Below are 22,284 nucleotides of genomic sequence, written 5' to 3'. Positions count from 1 at the left end.
AACAACATGCAACTATAATTTTATTATTTTGTAGTTACAATCACAACAATCAACACAAACTTATCACAATATTTTATGTCAAAAGCATAACTCTTACAGTCTCTCTATGTTTACCTAAGTCCTACAATTTAAGGAGCTCAGAATGGTATTTATTTCACTCAAGGATCAGAAGAAAATCACAAAAATGGAAAATTCTGCACACTAGCGTAATCATACGCGTACAGCTAAGCCATACGCATATACCTCCTTGCCCATACGCGTATCATAAGCGTTTCGCCAGAATCAGATTTGCACTAAAAACTCCTCCATACGCGTATCACATTCTCATACGCGTACCATACGCATTCCACCAGGAGGTTGTGCTATGCTGGGACAGGGCTGTGTATCATACGCGTATAGCCCCCTGAGTGTGTCCATCATACGCGTATGGCCCCAACCCATACGCGTACCATACGCAAACTGACAGGAAAACTGTCTTTCCAAGTCTGCACTCGCACCAGTTCGTTCTCACTCGTTTCCATCACTTCCAGTCTGCGATTTCGGGTTCAAAACATCATATTTTCACCTATTAACTCACTCCCTTCATCTAGATTCATTAACCTATTATACAACATCAGTTTTAACATGATAACAACTCAATTCCTACTCATCAAATTGGACAGTTTCACATTCAGATTCAGTTCCCCTTATGAACACAACAACAACTCAACCAACACCCAACACCACATCATAATTCATCAATCCAAAACAGAATTTCGTCCACAATCATACAATACTCATTAGTCATGAAGAACAATATACAAGTCAAATCAATTCACACATCAAAGAAGGGATCAAACATCAATTGTGAAACCTAAAGAGGGAAAGGAACCCTCACTACCCTCTCATGTTGTAATCACCATTTAAAGAACCCATTCTCCCCCCTTACCTTAGGATTGAGCTTTGATCCATCAACAATGGTGGAAGTCTCCTTTCTCTCTTGCCCTAGCCTCTTTCTCTGTTTCTACGTTCTTCACAATTTTGCCCAAAAAAAACTATTCCTTCTAATTTTTCCTTATTTTATTAATCTCCTACTAATCCTTAATTTGCTAATGGGCTTACTACACACCCTCCCAATTACTAATCACTACTTGGCCCAAATAACTAATTAATCATTTTACTACTTATAAATAATTATTAAACTAATATAATAATAATTAAAATATCAGTTTAAGCACCGAACACACCAAATAACTACATAATAAAATAAATATCGAAAATCGAGGCGTTACAGTTATCACATTCCCCAAACTCAAACCCGAATTCCCAAACAGTAATCGTTCTCTGCCCCAAACCAAAACAAGGATGGAGAATTAAAACCTAAATCCGACCCAAACGGGTTGGGTTTGGGAATCTTTTTCCCGCCACCATCCATTTAGTGAAATCAATTTTTTTAATAGAAATACTTATTTTTTCCAAAATTAAATTACATTATAAATAATAAAATAATTTCAAAAAACTCCATACATACATTTCAAATATTTTGAATAATAAATACAAATCAAAATATCAAAACATTGGCCACATATTTAATATTCTAAATTATCAAAATAAATAATAAAATACATAATGAAATAAATGGGGCGGGTTTGGGGTAGGTACTAGTGTCCTCACTACTCGATTCGTCCCCATATTTTGTAATCAGGGAAAACCCAAACCCAATCAAAGCGGGCTTTCCCCGTCAACTTTGAGGCAGGTTCGGATGGGTATCCGTAGGTACGACTTTTGTTGTCATTCCTACCTGCAAGTAAAGGATTTATAGTTGAACTAGGAAGCTAATGTTATCTGCGCTTGAGGGGCTCTGGTGGAGTTTTACAAAAGTATTGAAGAAAAAGATATGTGAAAAGGTAGATAGAGATGGTTGAAAGCTGGCCCTATGGGTACTAAATAGCCTCTTGCTAGGTACATCAATAGTAGCAAAATATTCCCCACGACTGTGACACGTGTAAGAAATTCGAGCATATTTGGTTTCCCAAAATAAATCATCATTGATCACATTTAATGTTGCGCGTGCACTCACCTCAATTATCATTTAAGGATTCCCCTTGAATGATGTATGAAGATTTTCCCGACGTTATGCTTGAGAGACTCGCCCAAAGGTGGGGATAGAGGGATATCGAATTAAATCACTTTGTCCTTTAGAAGCTCTCATGCTCGAGTATCGATATAATTGTCTTGGGCATTATACGACGATAAATTTACCAAGTTTGGGAGGAAGGTGGCTAGAGAGGGAAATATAAAGTTCACTAAGGATGGCCACACATTGCCCGAAGTAGACCTCTTATAATTAGTCGTCCCTTGATCGAATCACTCGCCCATTAGGTTTCATACTCACATGTTGGTCGCATCGCTCGCCCTCTGAAGGGATTGGGTAAAACCATATGTTTCCCATTCATGAAACATATGGGTTGACATGTCCTTAAGAACTAATAGTATTGAGGCTCATTCAAAGAAAAGAAATCATGTTCTCCTCTAGAATAAGGGAAATAACAGTTTCACACGCTTAAGTGGGGTAAAATAACCATCACATAAGTCCAAGAATCCAAGACCAATACACGTTTATAAATATGTCAACTCTAAGATTGAGAGGGACATTCAATTCATTACGAAACTATAGAAATATAAAGTTTACTATCATTCATCTCTATGTGAGTTTACTCTAATACGAGTAAGAGCTTTAAAACCTCCGGATAAACCCTATACAATTAAAAATTCTCTTTATTGTTATTTTAACAAGTACAAAATTTAATAATATATAATTAGAATTGAATAAAAAATATATTTATTATTTACAAAAATCATTTTATTAAAAATCTTAGAATCGTGAAAGAAATCAAATTTGAAAACTTGTGAGCTTAGAAATGAAAGAAAATACTCGTAGAAAATTATATTCTATAACACTTTCTTACAAACTATAAAATACTAAAAAATAAAATCGATTCACAAACAAAGTCAACCACATATTAAATTGAACATGGATCTACATAACTGCCTTAATACATGTGACATTGAGGTGGCTGATCCATTCACAAAGCATCATTTCCACTTTGCTTCAAATTTCAATCTTAAAGTCGGTGCATTTAAGGCTTCCCAATAATATTTTATGTAATCCACTAAATAAAAAGATAAACCCATCCCTCATCTCTATATATATTTAGCTATAGCTCAAGACAAATTCATATTATACCATACATAAACATCATTCAAGTTATTCAACTTCCAAAAATATCAAAATGACAGTAAGAAACACCACTTTCTTTCATTCTTTATCTAATTTTTCTTTACTATATGAATTATACATATATACATGAGAATTCAAACAATGCTTATTGTCATCTTGATTCATTTCCTTCAGATTATAGAGATGAGGGTACACATGGATTGTCCTGGATGTGAAAACAAAGTGAAAAATGCACTTCAAAAAATGAAAGGTACCTTTGTTTTATTTTCACTTTTATAATTTTCATTTCTTTTCCTAATTTATTAATTATTAAATTTAGTGATGGAATTAAAGAGTGATGTTTTTTCTTTCTATCTATATTATAGGCGTAGATGACATTGAAATAGACATAAAGTTGCAAAAGGTGACCGTGAACGGTTACGCTGATCAGAAGAAAGTTTTAAAAAAAGTTCGAAAAACCGGACTTAGGGCTGAGTTATGGCAACTTCCTCATACAACAGAATCTCAAAATCAATATCATCAACAACACCATATTAATGGTCCTATTCAAAATTATGCTTCACAACCTTCCTCATCTTATAACTACTACAAGCATGGTTATGATAGTAGTGATCCTGGCTATTATCACTATCCTTCTCAATCTTCAATCTTTGGCCATCAAACTGGTGCTACTTTTAGTGATGACAATCCTCATGCTTGTTCTATTATGTGATCATTTCATGGTGAAACCAATCAAAATTTTATGTAGTTTTTAATATAAAGTATGAATGAATTGCTTTAATTTTAAATTTAAAATGTACTGTAGTAAGCATTTTCATTTCTTTTTGGTTTTTAATTTTTATTTTATTTTAATGACTAATGTACTTTCTTTCGCTTTGGTACTGTGTATTTTATGTATTTTTTTCTGTTATTTTTTCTTCTCACATAATTTGAAGTGTATATTGGAGTTGATGAAAAAGTACTCTATCATCATATCTTTGAAGTCTCAACTGGTTTATACCTTTAAAGTCAATTGGTTTGAGAATGATTATTCAACTCTAAAATGATTTTCTTTTAAATAAAACTAGAATTGGTTTGTTTTTCTAAAATTAAACATTATAAAATTTAAAGGAGGTATGATTATTCAACTCTAAAATGATTTTCTTTTAAATAAAACTAGAATTGGTTTGTTTTTCTAAAATTAAACATTATAAAATTTAAAGGAGGTAGAATCATGATTATAAAAATGATAGTAAATCAGAATGCTTCATGCATGTAGTGAACAAAACTCTTTATTTAAAAAAAAAAACTTTTTATTAATAAATATATCTATTGGGTATTATGTGGGTCTTAAATGTAGAGCTTAGATATTGATAATTTTATCTGTGTTAGATAAGTCAGATTGACACTGTTTATTAGAATATGAATGGTATGAAAAGTCTGTTCTTCTTAGGAATGAATTAAGTCCACTCTAGCCAGATAGAAAAGTCATTTTGTATCTATTTTCTTTCTATATATCTTGGGCTATGTCCCTTTTCGCTTAAAAAAATCATGATAAAATTACAGAATATAGGGTCCGGAAGCACGTGAATAAAATTTAAAAATCTCTAATACTTATCATATTATTTAAAAATTCGGGTCTGTAAAAAAGTTTCTAATTTATTTTAGGGTTTATTGTGTATTATATTTTTTCTATAATTATATATTAATAATTAGTGAATATTAATTAATAAAATTTAATTTGATTATTTCTCTTATAATGGTAATCAATTATTGATATTTAATTTAAATTTATATGTTTTAAAATTTATTTCGACGTTAATTATCTCAAACATATTCTCCAAAAAGAAATCTAGCTCTAAATGATTGTAATTATAATTATAAATAAAATATGAAATATTATTTTATAAATTAATTACATGTAAGATTTATTTTCCTTATATCATTTTGAAAATTTTATAAATTTCTGTTATATAACTCTCTTAATACTTTTTCTTCAAATAAAAAACTAAAATAAACAAACATATCCTTATATCATTATCATAATTAAATTATTATTTATTAGATTTAATTAATATGTAAAAAATTAATTATTCTTCAATACTAAGAAAAATTTCATTGAGTAAGTTTTAGGTGCATTATATTACATTCTTTAATAAATTATAATTGCTTAAAATAAAATAAAAATTATTTACTTCCTAAAATATATTAAAGAACAAAATTAAGGATTTTAATAAATGAAATTGATAATTTTTTTTGTAGAAAATATAAAATTTTCACATTTATTTATTAAATTTTAAGTTTTGTTATTTAGGCGGGAAGGAATGAGTTTTATCAAATTTGGAATAGTATTATTTGAATTTGAACCAGTGGATTACTTATTCTTATTATTTTTGAAATATTTTTTAATTAAAAAATAAAAAATTAAATTAAATATATTCTCACATTTATTATAAATATTTTTAAATCATATCATTTATTTAATATATGATAATAATATCTTTATTTAATTTTTCAAAATTATATGAGATTTTATTCCAATTAAAACAATAAAATATTATAAAAGAATAAAATACTTACTTTAACAGTATAAAATCCTACAGTACTAGTTCTTAAAATCCCGTCTTACTAATTTACTACCGTGTTTTCATGTTCCAAAACTTGAATTTTTATTTAAAATATAATGCATTAATATTTCTAATATAATATAATCATTATTATGATTTTGCAAATACTTTTTCCTTCATTCCAAGTATATTGCATTAATATTTTTAATCTAGTATATTATTTATTTTCTATGAAGATCTCAATGGATATAATTATATATGTACTTAGTAAAAAAAAGTAGACTTACTAGAAATGGTGTTTATCACATTAATATGTAATTTTTTTTTTGTTTTAATGAATGATATAATATAATTTTATCCATAAAACAACTATTCTTACATATTAATATTAATATTATTATTATTATTATTATTATTATTATTATTATTATTATTAATGAAATATATTTAAGAAATCAAATTCAAAGGGAAGAGATTTAAAAAATAAAGTGGAGATTCTATGGGTCGTCTAAAATTTAAATTTATATCTAATAGTAATAATAATCCCTAATTAATAGGTTAGATGTATATTCCAATAGTTACAAAATAGTTACAAAATAAATATAATTGTAAAATTTACTAAATATTTAGTGATAAAATAGTAACTTTTATACTAAAATTTGATATAATATTTGTTTCAACAAAAAAAACATGAGATAATTATGATGTATGAGAAACACAATTTTCTTATGAAAAATTCAAATTTGTCATTATTTTTATTTAATTTATTTTATTATAAATTAAATATTTATAAAAAAGATGAATAAATTCATTCTATATGTAAATTCATAATATATAAATTTTATATTTATATGATAGACATGAAGTTACAAAAAAGTTACCGTGAAAGGTTACTAAGAGTGAGTTAGGGCAACTTCCTCATATGCATAATCTCAAAACCAATATCATCAACAACACCTTATCAATGGTCTTATCCCAAATTATGCTTCACAACCTTCCTCATCTTATAACTACTACAAGCGTATGATAGTAGTAGTGATTCTAGTTGTTATCACTATCCTTCACAATCTTCAATCTTTGACCATCAAAACGTAGTTTTTAATATAAAGTATGAATGAATAGGTTTAATTTAAAATTTTAAAATGTTTCGTAGCAAGCATTTTCATTTCTTTTTGGTTTTTTAGTTTTACTTTATTTTAATGGCTAATGTACTTTTTTTCCGCTTTGGTACTGTGTATTTTATGTATGTTTCTTTTGTTATTTTTTCTTCTCACACAATTTGAAGTGTATACTGGAGTTGATGAAAGAGTACTCCATCATCATGCCTTTGAAACCAACTTGTTTGAGAATGATTATAAAATGATTTTCTTTTAAATAAAACTAAGATTTGTTTATTTTTTTAACATTAAAAATTATAAAATTTAAAGGATGTAGAATCATGATTATAAAAGTGATAGTAAAGGAGAGAATTGCACTTTCTTTATTACAAGAGGAACCATTGTTATTTATATGTATCATGTATGTAGTGAACAAAACTCTTTATTACTAATAATTATATGTAGTGAACAAAACTCTTTATTACTAATAATTATCGTTGGTATCTCTATCGGTGTTTTTTTACTGAATAAAATATTCATTCATTCCAATCGATAGAGTACATTGTTGCAATACAAATTAAGAATCTCAAAAACAAAAAGGATGAATCTGCAAACAAATTCGCAACATCTATGTTAATAGCATAAAACGGCAAATTGCATATGCCTACGAATATAACTATGACTATATTGAAATTTCTGAAATATTCATGTCTCCATATATGTAGCGTTAATGGCACCAAAATCATAGATAGAATATGCATTAGATCGAAATGCATCTGTCAACCTGAAACAAATGAACACTTCACACAAAGACAGAAAAACAAAATACACCCCACAAAGACGGGAAATCAAAACAAACAACGACACACTAAAATGACGAAATCACAAAAAAAAACACAATATAGGTGAAAATCACTTATTTAACTAATAGAGAAACAAGAATGATTTGGAGGGGTGATTTTGAATCAAAATCGATCCTAAATCACCCCTCTCTAGGGGATACATAAGAAGAAAAGTGATGAAGGGTAGGGTTGGGAGAACAACAGAGTTGAATATATATATATCCGATTTATCATTATAATACGTGCCTCCTTCCATATTTTCTTATCAGTAATATGAATTAATTTATCATTTCATTTATAGATTACAAAAGTAATTAATTAATTCACTTATTATCATAAAAACACTTAATTTATGATTCAAATACAAACAAAAAAAATACATTAAAAAAATAACTGATTCAAATGTAAAAAAAAGTGTTAAGTTATTAAAATTCGTATCATTAAAATAATGATCTATTAAATGTGTTCTTCTTTATTTTTTAATGAGAAAAATATAATAAATTACAAAAGAAAATAATCACAATTTGATCATTAATATATTATATATTTTTCTGATTTCAAAATATTTTTTTATAAAAAAAGTAACCTAAATAAATTATAATAAATAGGCAACTTAAATGAATAATTTATAATTTATAATCGTTTTTAATTCAAGATAAAATGCTTTAAAACAATTTCTATTAGTTAAATAAATATTTTAATGTATATCACTAATTGAGATGGATATGGGAAAAGTGTGACAATGACACAAATATGATTAAAATAAATTATTAATAAATCAGTTAATAATAATTTTACGGGTTAAAAATGATTTTAGGGGAATAATGTGTGTCACTAATTATAACTTATATAATTTAAAATATTATTACATTAATATGTTTTATTAATGAAAATGTGAGAAAAATATATATGTAATTAAGTATTTGTCCAAATAAGACAATAAATTATAATATAGTTTGTTTTTTCTTGGAAATTATATAAAATGGTCTATTATAATATAATTGTTTTATTTGTAAAAAAAACTAAAGATTTATATTTGTAAAAAAAAATAAATTATACTTTTTTTAATTGTAGAAATTATATGAAATGGGGAAAACGAATATATTGATTCAAATATTGGAATATGAAAATTTATTAATTTTTTTTTCAAATGTTAACAAATGCGCATACGACACCAGTACCCGTGCGAATGTACGGGTATTTTTGTTTTATTATTGTGTTTGTTGGAAATTATACTTTGTTTTTTTGTAAAGAAAATCATTCTTATTGTAACAATTTTTTTTCATACGCTTTGACTCTACTTTAGTTTCTCTTTCTAATCCTACATTTTAGTTGTTAAACAGTTACCAAATACGATGCAACTTTATTTTCAAAAACTGCTTCTAGTTTACTCTGAATAAAAATATTTCTGTACTTCAAATATTTATTTTATTCTCATTAATGTCTTTTTTTTATAAACAACAATTACTAACAATTACTATCTGTAAAAACAATGCGCGTGTCCGACCAGAACACGTACTTATGCACGGTTTTGTTACTAGTTGTTATTTATATATATCATGTATGTACTGAACAAAACTTTTTATTACTAATAATGTTAAAAAAAACTCTTTATTAATAAATATATTTATTGGCTTTTATGGTGGGTCTTAAATGTATAAAAAGTCTGTTCTGATTTATCATTATAATACGTGTCTCCTTCCACATTTTGTTATCAGAGGTTGGCATTTTAAGGCTATTCAATGCGTGTCTCCTTCCACATTTTCTTATCAGATGTTGGCATTTTAAGGCTATTCAATGACTTATCAGCGGTTGGCCTTTTAATACTGTTCAGATTTACGCATTTTAAGACTATTCAATGACTTATCAGGTTGGCCTTTCAAGACTATTCAATGACTTAAATGACTTAAATGTTCTCTCTACCTACTTGTATAATAAATACGTAATAGATACTCATCGGAAATGAGTTGTATTGGGTTTTGGGTCGACCTTCTCAACACAGTCCATTAAAATCGATAGAAAAGTCATTTTGTATATATTTTCTTTCTATATATCTTAGGTTATGTACTTTTTGCTTAAAAAAAGTCATGATAAAATTACCGAATATAGGGTCCGGAAGCACATGAGTAAAATATAAAAATCTTTAACACTTATCATATTATTTAAAATTCCGGGTTTGTAAAAATAATTTCTAATTTATTTTAGAGTTTATTGTGTATTATATTTTTTCTATAATATATTATTAATAATTAGTGAATATTAATTAATAAAATTCAATTTGATTATTTCTCTTATAATGTTAATTAATTATTGATATTTAATTTAAATTTATGTTTTAAAATTTATTTTGATGTTTATTATTTAAAGCATATTCTCCAAAAAGTAATCTAGTTCTAAAGGATTGTAATTATAATTATAAATAAAATATGAAATATTATTTTATAAATGAATTACTTGTAAGATTTATTTTCCTTATATCATTTTGAAAATTTTATAAATTTCTGTTATATATTGTTATATATATCACTCTCTTAATACTTTTTCTTCAAAAAAAAAAAAACTAAAATAAACAAAAATATTCTTATATCAATATCATAATTTAATTATTATTTATTAGATTTAATTAATATGTAAAAAAATAATTATTCTTCAATAATAAGATAAATTTCATTGAGTAAGTTTTATGTGCATTATATTACATTCTTTAATAAATTATAATTGCTTAAAATAGAACTTTTTTTATTTACTTCCTAAAATATAATAAAGAACTAAATTAAGGATTTTAATAAATTAAATTGATAAATTTTTTTTTTGTAGAAAATATAAATTTTTCACATTTATTTATTAAATTTTAAGTTTTGTTATTTAGGCCCGAAGGAATGAGTTTTATCAAATTTGGAATAGTATTATTTGAATTTGAACCACTGTATTATTTATTATTATTATTTTTGAAATATTTTTTTAAAAAAAATAAAAAATTAAATTAAATATATTCTCACATTTATTATGAATATTTTTAAATCATATCACATAATTGTAAAAATTTACTAAATATTTAGTGATAAAATGGTAGCATTTATACTAAAAATTGATGTAATATTTGTTTCAACCAAAAAACTTGAGACAATTATGATGTATGGAAAACACAATTTTCTTATGAAAAATTCAAATTTGTCATTATTTTAATTTAATTTATTTTATTATATATTAAATATTTATAAAAAAGATAAATAAGTTTATTCTATATGTAAATTCATAATATATAAATTTTATATTCATATGATAGGCACGAAGTTACAAAAAGTTACCGTGAAAAATTACGCTGATAAAAAAAGTTTTAAAAATAGTTCGAAAAACCGGACTAAGGGCTGAGTTAGGGCAATTTCCTCAAAGAGCATAATCTCAAAATCAATATCATCAACAACGCACCTTATCAATGGTCCTGTTCCAAATTATGCTTCATAACCTTCCTCGTCTTATAACTACTACAAACATGGTTATGATAGTAGTGATCCTAGCTATTATCACTATTCTTCTCGATCTTCAATCGGCCATCAAATTGGTGCTACTTTCAGTTATGACAATCCTCATGCTTGTTCTATTATGTGATCATTTCATGTCAAAACCAATCAAAACTTTACGTAGTTTTTAATATAAAGTATGAATAAATAGGTTTAATTTAAAATTTTAAAATGTCTCGTAGCAAGCATTTTTATTTCTTTTTGTTTTTTTAGTTTTATTTTATTTTAATAGCTAATGTACTTTTTTCGCTTTGATACTGTGTATTTTATGTATGTTTCTTTTGTTATTTTTTCTTCTCACACAATTTGAAGTGTATACTGGAGTTGATGAAAGAGTAGTCCATCATCATGCCTTTGAAACCAACTTGCTTGAGAATGATTATAAAATGATTTTCTTTTAAATAAGACTAGAATTTGTTTATTTTTTTAACATTAAAAATTATAAAATTTAAAGGATGTAGAATATATTATAAAAGTGATAGTAAAGGAGACTTGCACTTTCTTTATTGCAAGAGGAACCATTGTTATTTATATGTATCATGTACTGTAGTGAACAAAACTTTTTATTACTAATAATGTTAAAAAAAAACTTGTTAGATAAGTCAGACTGACTGAATATGAATGATATAAAAAGTCTGTTCTGATTTATCATTATAATACGTGTCTTCTTCTATATTTTCTTATCAGAGGTTGGCATTTTAAGGCTATTCAATGACTTATCAGAGGTTGGCATTTTAAGACTGTTAAGATTTATTTATCATTATAATACGTGTCTCCTTCCCTATTTTCTTATCAGAGGTTGGCATTTTAAGACTATTCAATGACTTATCAGGTTGGCCTTTCAAGACTATTCAATGACTTAAATGACTTAAAAAAACCAAGAACTGAACCGAACTGCCGAACCGAACCGAACTGAGATTAAAATAACCATACCGTTATGTTTGGTTACTGAACCAAACCATTATGCACAAACAGTTTTAGAACCGAACAGTAACTGAAACCGAACCGAACTGAAACTAAACCCGAACCGAACCAAAATTGAAAAATGAAAAATACTTAAAACAAGTTAAATTTTTTTAAAAAAAAAATAGCTTAACGGTTCAGTTATTTGATAAACGGTTCGGTTTAGGAAAATTTGTCTTCTAACGGTTCGGTACGGTTCGGAATTTCGAAACGGTATACCAAACCGATAATTTTGGTTCAGTTCGGTTCTTAGTAAAATTAAAACGGTTCGGTTCAGTTCGAGTTTATTTTTACTTTGGTTTTTACATGTAAGATTTATTTTCCTTATATCATTTTAAAAATTTTATAAATTTCTGTTATATATTGTTATATATATCACTCTCTTAATACTTTTTCTTAAAAAAAAAAAACTAAAATAAACAAAAATATCCTTATATCAATATCATAATTTAATTATTATTTATTAGATTTAATTAATATATAAAAAATAATTATTCTTCAATAATAAGATAAATTTCATTGAGTAAGTTTTATGTGCATTATATTACATTCTTTAATAAATTATAATTGCTTAAAATAGAACTTTTTTTATTTACTTCCTAAAATATAATAAAGAACTAAATTAAGGATTTTAATAAATTAAATTGATAATTTTTTTTTGTAGATAATATAAATTTTTCACATTTATTTATTAAATTTTAAGTTTTGTTATTTAGGCCCGAAGGAATGAGTTTTATCAAATTTGGAATAGTATTATTTGAATTTGAACCACTGTATTATTTATTATTATTATTTTTGAAATATTTTTTTAAAAAAAATAAAAAATTAAATTAAATATATTTTCACATTTATTATGAATATTTTTAAATCATATCACATAATTGTAAAAATTTACTAAATATTTAGTGATAAAATGGTAACATTTATACTAAAAATTGATGTAATATTTGTTTCAACAAAAAAACTTGAGATAATTATGATGTATGGAAAACACAATTTTCTTATGAAAAATTCAAATTTGTCATTATTTTAATTTAATTTATTTTATTATATATTAAATATTTATAAAAAAGATAAATAAGTTTATTCTATATGTAAATTCATAATATATAAATTTTATATTCATATGATAGACACGAAGTTACAAAAAGTTACCGTGAAAAATTACGCTGATAAAAAAAAAAAAAAATAGTTCGAAAAACCGGACTAAGGGCTGAGTTAGGGCAATTTCCTCAAAGAGCATAATCTCAAAATCAATATCATCAACAACGCACCTTATCAATGATCCTGTTCCAAATTATGCTTCATAACCTTCCTCGTCTTATAACTACTACAAACATGGTTATGATAGTAGTGATCCTAGCTATTATCACTATCCTTCTCGATCTTCAATCGGCCATCAAATTGGTGCTACTTTCAGTTATGACAATCCTCATGCTTGTTCTATTATGTGATCATTTCATGTCAAAACCAATCAAAACTTTACGTAGTTTTTAATATAAAGTATGAATAAATAGGTTTAATTTAAAATTTTAAAATGTCTCGTAGCAAGCATTTTTATTTCTTTTTGTTTTTTTAGTTTTATTTTATTTTAATGGCTAATGTACTTTTTCGCTTTGATACTGTGTATTTTATGTATGTTTCTTTTGTTATTTTTTCTTCTCACACAATTTGAAGTGTATAGTGGAGTTGATGAAAGAGTAGTCCATCATCATGCCTTTGAAACCAACTTGCTTGAGAATGATTATAAAATGATTTTTTTTAACTAAGACTAGAATTTGTTTATTTTTTTAACATTAAAATTATAAAATTTAAAGAATGTAGAATATATTATAAAAGTGATAGTAAAGGAGAGACTTGCACTTTCTTTATTACAAGAGGAACCATTGTTATTTATATGTATCATGTACTTTAGTGAACAAAACTTTTTATTACAAATAATGTTAAAAAAAACTTGTTAGATAAGTCAGACTGACTGAATATGAATGATATAAAAAATCTGTTCTGATTTATCATTATAATACGTGTCTTCTTCCATATTTTCTTATCAGAGGTTGGCATTTTAATTTTCTTATCAGAGGTTGGCATTTTAAGGCTATTCAATGACTTATCAGAGGTTGGCCTTTTAAGAATGTTCAGATTTATTTATCATTATAATACGTGTCTCCTTCCCTATTTTCTTATCAGAAGTTGGCATTTTAAGACTATTCAATGACTTATCAGGTTGGCCTTTCAAGACTATTCAATGACTTAAATGTTCTCTCTACCTACCTGTATAATAAATACGTAATAGATAATCATCCGAAATGAGTTGTATTGGGTTTTGGGTCGACCTTCTCAACATAGTCCATTTAAATTGATAGAAAAGTCATTTTGTATATATTTTCTTTCTATATATATCTTAGGTTATGTACTTTTTGCTTAAAAAAAGTCATGATAAAATTACCGAATATAGGGTCCGGAAGCACATGAGTAAAATATAAAAATCTTTAACACTTATCATATTATTTAAAATTCCGGGTTTGTAAAAATAATTTCTAATTTATTTTAGAGTTTATTGTGTATTATATTTTTTCTATAATATATTATTAATAATTAGTGAATATTAATTAATAAAATTCAATTTGATTATTTCTCTTATAATTGATATTTAATTTAAATTTATGTTTTAATTTATTTCGACGTTTATTATTTAAAACATATTCTCCAAAAAGAAATCTAGTTCTAAATGATTGTAATTATAATTATAAATAAAATATGAAATATTATTTTATAAATTAATTACATGTAAGATTTATTTTCCTTATATCATTTTGAAAATTTTATAAATTTCTGTTATATATTGTTATATATATCACTCTCTTAATACTTTTTCTTAAAAAAAAAAAAACAAAAAAAACAAAAATATCCTTATATCATTATCATAATTTAATTATTATTCATTAGATTTAATTAATATATAAAAAAATAATTATTCTTCAATACTAAGATAAATTTCATTGAGTAAGTTTTATGTGCATTATATTACATTCTTTAATAAATTATAATTGCTTAAAATAGAACTTTTTTTATTTACTTCCTAAAATAAATTAAAGAACTAAATAAGGATTTTAATAAATTAAATTGATAATTTTTTTGTAGAAAATATAAAATTTTCACGTTTATTTATTAAATTTTAAGTTTTGTTATTTAGGCGGGAAGGAATGAGTTTTATCAAATTTGGAATAGTATTATTTGAATTTGAACCACTGTATTATTTATTATTATTATTTTTGAAATATTTTTTATTAAAAAATAAAAAATTAAATTAAATCTATTCTCACATTTATTATGAATATTTTTAAATCATATCATTTATTTAATATATGATAATAATATTTTCATTTAATTTTCAAAATTATATGAGATTTTATTCAAATTAAGACAATAAAATATTATAAGAGAATAAAATACTTAATTTAACAATATAAAATCCTACTGTACTAATTATTAAAATGTTGTCTTACTAATTTACTACGGTGTTTTTATGTTCCAAAACTTGAATTTTTATTTAAAATATAATGTATTAATATTTTTAATCTAATATAATTATTATTATGATATTCCAAATACTTTTTTCCTTCATTCCAAATATAATGCATTAATATTTTTAATCTATTATATTATTTATTTTCTATGAAGATCTCAATGGATATAATTATATATGTACTTAGCAAAAAAAAAAGTAGACTTACTAGAAATGGTATTTATCACATTAATATGTAACTTTTTTAGTTTTAGTGAATGAGATAATATAATTTTATTCATAAAACAACTATTCTTACATATTATTATTATTATTAATGAAATATATTTAAAAATTTAAATTCAAAGGGAACAAATTTAAAAAATAAAGTGGAGATTCTATGACATGTGGGTCGTCTAAAATTTAAATTTATATCTAATATGTAATAATAATAATAATAATAATTCCTAATTAATAGGTTAGATATATATTCCAAAACACAACTCTTACAAAATAAATGCATTTTTTTTTTTTTGCAAAATAAACATAATTGTAAAAATTTATTAAATATTTAGTGATAAAATGGTAATATTTATACTAAAAATTGATGTAATATTTGTTTCAACAAAAAAACATTAGATAATTATGATGTATGGAAAACACAATTTTCTTATGAAAAATTCAAATTTGTCATTATTTTTATTTAATTTATTTTATTATATATTAAATATTTATAAAAAAGATAAATAAGTTTATTCTATATGTAAATTCATATAAATTTTATATTCATATGATAGACACGAAGTTAAAAAAAGTTACCGTGAAAAATTACGCTGATAAAAAAAGTTTTAAAAACACTTCGAAAAACCGGATAAGGGCTGAGTTAGGGCAACTTCCTCATAGAGCATAATCTCAAAATCAATATCATCAACAACACACCTTATCAATGGTCCTTTTCCAAATTATGCTTCATAACCTTCCTCATCTTATAACTACTACAAACATGGTTATGATAGTAGTGATCCTAGCTATTATCACTATCCTTCTCGATCTTCAATCGGCTATCAAATTGGTGCTACTTTCAGTTATGACAATCCTCATGCTTGTTCTATTATGTGATCATTTCATGGCAAAACCAATCAAAACTTTACGTAGTTTTTAATATAAAGTATGAATAAATAGGTTTAATTTAAAATTTTAAAATGTCTCGTAGCAAGCATTTTTATTTCTTTTTGTTTTTTTAGTTTTATTTTTTTTAATGGCTAATGTACTTTTTTCGCTTTGGTACTGTGTATTTTTTTTTTTGAGAAGAGGTACTATGTATTTTATGTATGTTTCTTTTGTTATTTTTTCTTCTCACACAATTTGAAGTGTATACTGGAGTTGATGAAAGAGTACTCCATCACCATGCCTTTGAAACCAACTTGTTTGAGAATGATTATAAAATAATTTTCTTTTAAATAAAACTAGAATTTGTTTATTTTTTTAACATTAAAAATTATAAAATTTAAAGGATGTAGAATCATGATTATAAAAGTGATAGTAAAGGAGAGACTTGCACTTTCTTTATTACAATAGGAACCATTGTTATTTATATGTATATGTACTGAAGTGAAAAACTCATTATTAATAAATATATTTATTGGGTTTTATGGTGGGTCTTAAATGTAAAGGTTAGGTATCATTGGTATCTCTATCTGTGTTAGATAAGTCAGAATGACTGAATATGAATAATTTAAAAAGTCTGTTTTGATTTGTCATTATAATACGTGTCTCCTTCCATATTTTCTTATCAGAGGTTAACATTTTAAGGCTATTCAATGACTTATCAGAGGTTGCCTTTTAAGACTGTTCAGATTTATTTATCATTATAATACGTGTCTCCTTCCCTATTTTTTATAGAGGTTGACATTTTAAGACTATTCAATGACTTATCAGAGGTTGGTCTTTTAAAACTATTCAATGACTTAAATGTTCTCTTTTAAGACTATTCAATGACTTAAATGTTCTGTCCGCATATATAATAGATACTCATCAGAAATGAGTTGTATTGGGACTTGAGTCGACCTTCTCTACCTAATTCTTATGAATGAATGAATTAGATCAGGACTATTCAATGACTTAAATGTTCTGTCTGCATGTATAATAGATACTCTCAAACTAATTCTTATGAATGAATTAGATCAGGATAAATTATATTACGTTATGCTAATTTAAACCTGCAAATAATATTTCATCAATAAAAACCACATAAAGTTTTGTGACTAGATTCAGTGAGGAATATCTAAATATGTCCACTCTCCACTAATAGAATAATCTATTTTCTTTTTATATATTTTGGACTATGTCCTTTTGCTTAAAAAAAATCATAGTACTAGCGCGTGAATAAAATTTAAATATCTCAAACACTTATCATATTATATAAAAGTTTAAAAATAATTATTATTTTGAAACAAGTATAGACTAAACTTTTTTTTAGACCTAACATAAGGATACAAATAATAAATAAGATATGAAGATACAAATAATAAATCAAGTATAGACTAAACATTTTTTTTAGACATAACATAAGGATACAAATAATAAATAAGATATGAGGATACAAATAATAAATAAGATATGAATGAGTTAATTTCATTTCATAATTAAAATCTTATTACTATAATCTTTTTTCTTATTTGGTCAAATAGAATATCCCAAAATTATTAAGTATTTGAAAGTGGCAAGAAGAGATGTTACCTAAGATCGTACTGCCCACGTGGACTATTTCAATTGGTCACAAATCCAGTTTAGTCTATGCAAATTCGTACTTCAATTCGTCAACGAGACCAAAAAGAAAAAACAAAGAAAATGCAAGGATAAATCCGTCATTTCAATCCCATTCTTTTTCTACAGAACCTCAAACAAGAAGAAACGCAGCATAGACAGTGACAGAGAGACTCTGTGAAAGAGAGAGAGATTTCGCAATTCGTAAACCCTAATCAACGAGATCGGCGATGGCTTCCTCCAAGGATCGCGAGAACTTTGTCTACATCGCTAAGCTCGCTGAGCAAGCCGAACGATACGAAGGTTAGGGTTTCTTTTCTGTCTCAGTCTCAGTCTCAATTTTGCTTGATTTTGATACTTGCTTATGCAATTCATAATTTGAACTTACTTTGACTGAATTCATGTAACTTTTACTTGATTTCAAGTGTTTTGGTACTGCATGTTTGAGATCAAGTGTTTTTGTTGATCGGAGTTGTGTTTTTGTTCATTCTGTGAAATTTGATCAGATTTGAAGTTTGATTCATGTTTTTGTGTGTATTTTTGTGGCAGAGATGGTGGATTCGATGAAGAATGTTGCGAATCTCGATGTTGAACTGACTATTGAAGAGAGGAATTTGCTTTCTGTTGGTTATAAGAATGTGATCGGTGCTCGCAGAGCGTCGTGGAGGATTCTGTCTTCCATTGAGCAAAAGGAGGAGTCGAAGGGGAATGATGTAAACGCGAAACGGATTAAGGAGTATAGGCATAAGGTTGAGACTGAGCTTTCTAACATCTGTATTGATGTTATGAGAGTGATTGATGAACACCTTATACCTTCAGCTGCAGCTGGTGAATCGACTGTGTTTTACTATAAGATGTGAGCAATTGTGTCTCATTCTCTACTACAAATTTTGGGTTTTATTTCTTTTGCATAAGTGGATTATGGGATGTTTGAATATTCTGCTTGCAGGAAAGGAGATTATTATCGTTACCTTGCGGAATTTAAGACAGGGAATGAGAAGAAGGAGGCTGGTGATCAGTCAATGAAAGCATATGAGGTGAAATTTATATTATTGTATCTTGTTTTCGCATTTTGTATGATATCTGCACCTGTCTACCATAGATGGTTTATTTCCTGAGTTTGTTAAAAACATGCAGTCTTTGTTACTGTTAGCAATTTGATCTAAAAGGATTATTTTCCTCTTCATTTTTAATTTGGCAAACTTTTTATGTATCTTTGTTTCAGAAAAATTGTATAATATGTGTAAGTGATATCTATTCTTCTACTAATTGGGGAATCTAACAATGAATTTTTTCATAATTATCTACTATTAAATTTTTTTGTTATGTGTCTTCTATCGATTTATTGGGGGAGAATTTCCATTAATCTTCAAACTGTGCAGCCAAAACAACAGTTAATTGAAACATGCAGTCCAATTGATGACTTTATGTTTACTTAAAACATTGGTACTTGAGTCAAGCTGCATTTTGACCCTTTTATCCCCTATTCTTCCCCTTGTTATAATTTCTTATTGCTCTTTCTCTACTATTCTTCTGTACCATCTATTGATGATCCTTCCATCTGTTATATATCTGATGTGATCATGTTTTTAGTGCTTGCAAAAATAAAAAATGCAATTGCTCCTTTTCTAGCTTTGAATCAATTTTTCCATTTTCATTTAATTCTGTATGTTCTATTTTATACCATGTTAATTTTCTTCTAGTAGTACATTTGACTAAAGCACAGTTAATCAATGGAGTTTCCTGTTCATATTTTTTAATCCTTCTATCTCTTACCTAAAATTTTTTGCTTTTTATGTTGCAGTCTGCTACCACTGCAGCAGAGGCTGAATTACCCCCCACTCATCCCATTCGATTGGGTCTGGCTTTGAATTTCTCAGTTTTCTATTATGAGATCTTGAATTCACCAGAAAGGTTTGTGATTTGAATTTGATTTTTAATCTGAATTTTGATTGAAATTGGTGGTGTGTTCGATAAAGGAGAACATATTTTCCTTTTTCAGAGCCTGCCATCTTGCAAAGCAGGCATTTGATGAAGCTATTTCAGAGCTCGACACCTTGAATGAGGAGTCCTACAAAGATAGTACACTGATCATGCAACTTCTCAGGGACAACCTGACTCTTTGGACTTCTGACATCCCAGAAGATGGAGGTAATTATTAATATTAGACTTGCCAAATATTTGATTAGTTATATCAAGATGTTTAAGAAGAGGAAGGGATAGTTCCAGAGGATATGGCTAGGGAAAGAAGTCATGTACAGTTAGATAATAACTGCTGGGTTTGAAGCTTGCGTATTTCCTACCCACAAAATTGTCCGACATGTGCAAGGGATTGGAACACAATAAAAATGCACCATCTCTAGATATGCTTTTATACGAAAAACAATAATTTGAATGCTTAATATCTAATGTGGTTAATTGTGTCTTACTCATTTTTTCGTTGTTTTGAACATGATAATATAGGATGCTAAGCTACATATGAAGTCACTTAGATAATGAGATTTAATGCTGAATTAGTTATGGTTACTTGTGCTTTTTGGTGGTCCTTTTTTATCAATGTTTACTGAAGTCTGATGTTTTCTGACTTCCTGATACAGAAGATTCCCAGAAAGCAAATGGCAACGCCAAGTTTGGTGGAGGTGATGATGCAGAGGTGAGTAATTCTTCAAACTTGGTAGTTACAATTTACTCTCAATTGATGGCTTCAATTATTCATTTTATTTTACTTTTTTAAATGGCAGTGAGGCTGGTGTATGGTGGGAACTTCCTTAGGATTTGATGCAGGTGTTTGAGTATGAAACATTAGGGCTGATTACTTATTTGTGTACTAGCTAGAGTTAGGGTTCCATTGTTTCTCTTTCTCTGTTTCTTGTCAATTGGCCATACTTTCCCATAGAGGAAAACAAAACTCCATTTGTGCTATATTATGATTATGTTTTTATTTGTGTGGTGTCTTGAAATGGCCTGTTTCACTCCTCAGCACCTCTTTCTGTCTTTGGGAGATTGATTTTATGAGGATTGTTCTTGCTGTATTTCCAGTTCCAATGAAATGCTTCACTTTTATATGGAGATTGATCACTTGATTATTATTCTGTTATGACTTGAATCCATCTAATTCTTTTGCTGCTAAAATGTGGAAACAAACAAATGAACAGCAAGTGCGGAAAACTGAAACCAAGTAGCATGAGTACGAATTTCATGTAATAATAATAATTGTGAAAGTAGCTTTCGCTTCTATTTTTTCTCTATAATATAGCTGCAAGTTAATGTTTTTATCAACATTTTTGTGTAAACTGTTAAGTAGTTGATAAAATCAAGTGTAAGAGGTTTTGAAAGAAGTCTGAAATACTACATAAACATGCAAGCGAGGGAGATATTATTTGGTATTGTTTTCAATGACAGAAGGGTGATGGGACGGGTTCAATTAAAGTGATTAATGAAAAATGGTGGCGTGATTTGTGGAAGTTTTCCGTAAGTAAAAGGTGGGGAACAATTTTATACTCCCATGTGATAATCTTCTTTAATGAATTGGGTATCTCCACTTTGATATGAATTGGAATATTTGTGTGAAACTGTAGAGTTTAATTCTTAACCGATAAAATTATATAATATGTATAACCAAATTATCCGTCAAAGTTTTACTTATCATTCGCACGTAGGGGTGATCAAAACCAAACCAACCCAATAGAAAACCGCAAACCAAACCAAACCAAACCGAAACCGCAAAAAACCGCATTTGGTTCGGATTAGTTTGGGTCATCTTTTAACAAAACCGCACGGTTTGGTTTGGTTTGCGGTTTGTATTTTGTAAACCGAACCAAACC

The 22,284-nt window shown here is 26.6% G+C and overlaps 2 protein-coding genes and 1 pseudogene across 2 annotated transcripts; all 3 read left to right on the top strand.

Moving 5' to 3' along the window:
• Window positions 1-3,216: 3,216 nt before the first annotated feature.
• LOC131648174 (heavy metal-associated isoprenylated plant protein 28-like) lies at window positions 3,217-4,127 on the top strand. Its single transcript, XM_058917958.1, has 3 exons — window positions 3,217-3,278; window positions 3,395-3,470; window positions 3,586-4,127. Exons 1-3 carry the CDS (start codon window positions 3,273-3,275, stop codon window positions 3,930-3,932), a joined length of 429 nt encoding a protein of 142 aa, XP_058773941.1. The 5' UTR covers window positions 3,217-3,272; the 3' UTR covers window positions 3,933-4,127.
• A 6,857-nt stretch (window positions 4,128-10,984) lies between these two features.
• On the top strand, window positions 10,985-13,643 carry LOC131651260 (heavy metal-associated isoprenylated plant protein 28-like; annotated as a pseudogene).
• Window positions 13,644-18,585: 4,942 nt separating this feature from the next.
• On the top strand, window positions 18,586-21,529 carry LOC131653795 (14-3-3-like protein B). The gene is made up of 7 exons (XM_058924080.1): window positions 18,586-18,763; window positions 19,010-19,316; window positions 19,410-19,497; window positions 20,265-20,374; window positions 20,463-20,611; window positions 21,058-21,113; window positions 21,202-21,529. Exons 1-7 carry the CDS (start codon window positions 18,691-18,693, stop codon window positions 21,202-21,204), a joined length of 786 nt encoding a protein of 261 aa, XP_058780063.1. The 5' UTR covers window positions 18,586-18,690; the 3' UTR covers window positions 21,205-21,529.
• The last annotated feature ends 755 nt before the right edge of the window (window positions 21,530-22,284 follow it).

The sequence above is a fragment of the Vicia villosa genome, linkage group LG2, assembly GCF_029867415.1.
Source record: "Vicia villosa cultivar HV-30 ecotype Madison, WI linkage group LG2, Vvil1.0, whole genome shotgun sequence".
Classification (NCBI taxonomy): domain Eukaryota; kingdom Viridiplantae; phylum Streptophyta; class Magnoliopsida; order Fabales; family Fabaceae; genus Vicia; species Vicia villosa.
The sequence above is the reverse complement of the archived record's forward strand: the minus strand, read 5'-3'. Positions and strand labels throughout refer to the sequence as shown.

Coding starts and splice junctions, on each gene's coding strand:
- LOC131648174 (XM_058917958.1), top strand. Junction 3,471..3,585: donor TGCACTTCAAAAAATGAAAG/GTACCTTTGTTT, acceptor TCTATATTATAG/GCGTAGATGACATTGAAATA.
- LOC131653795 (XM_058924080.1), top strand. CDS start 18,691: ATGGCTTCCTCCAAGGATCGCGAGAACTTTGTCTACATCGCTAAGCTC. Junction 19,498..20,264: donor AGTCAATGAAAGCATATGAG/GTGAAATTTATA, acceptor TTTATGTTGCAG/TCTGCTACCACTGCAGCAGA. Junction 20,375..20,462: donor ATCTTGAATTCACCAGAAAG/GTTTGTGATTTG, acceptor TTCCTTTTTCAG/AGCCTGCCATCTTGCAAAGC.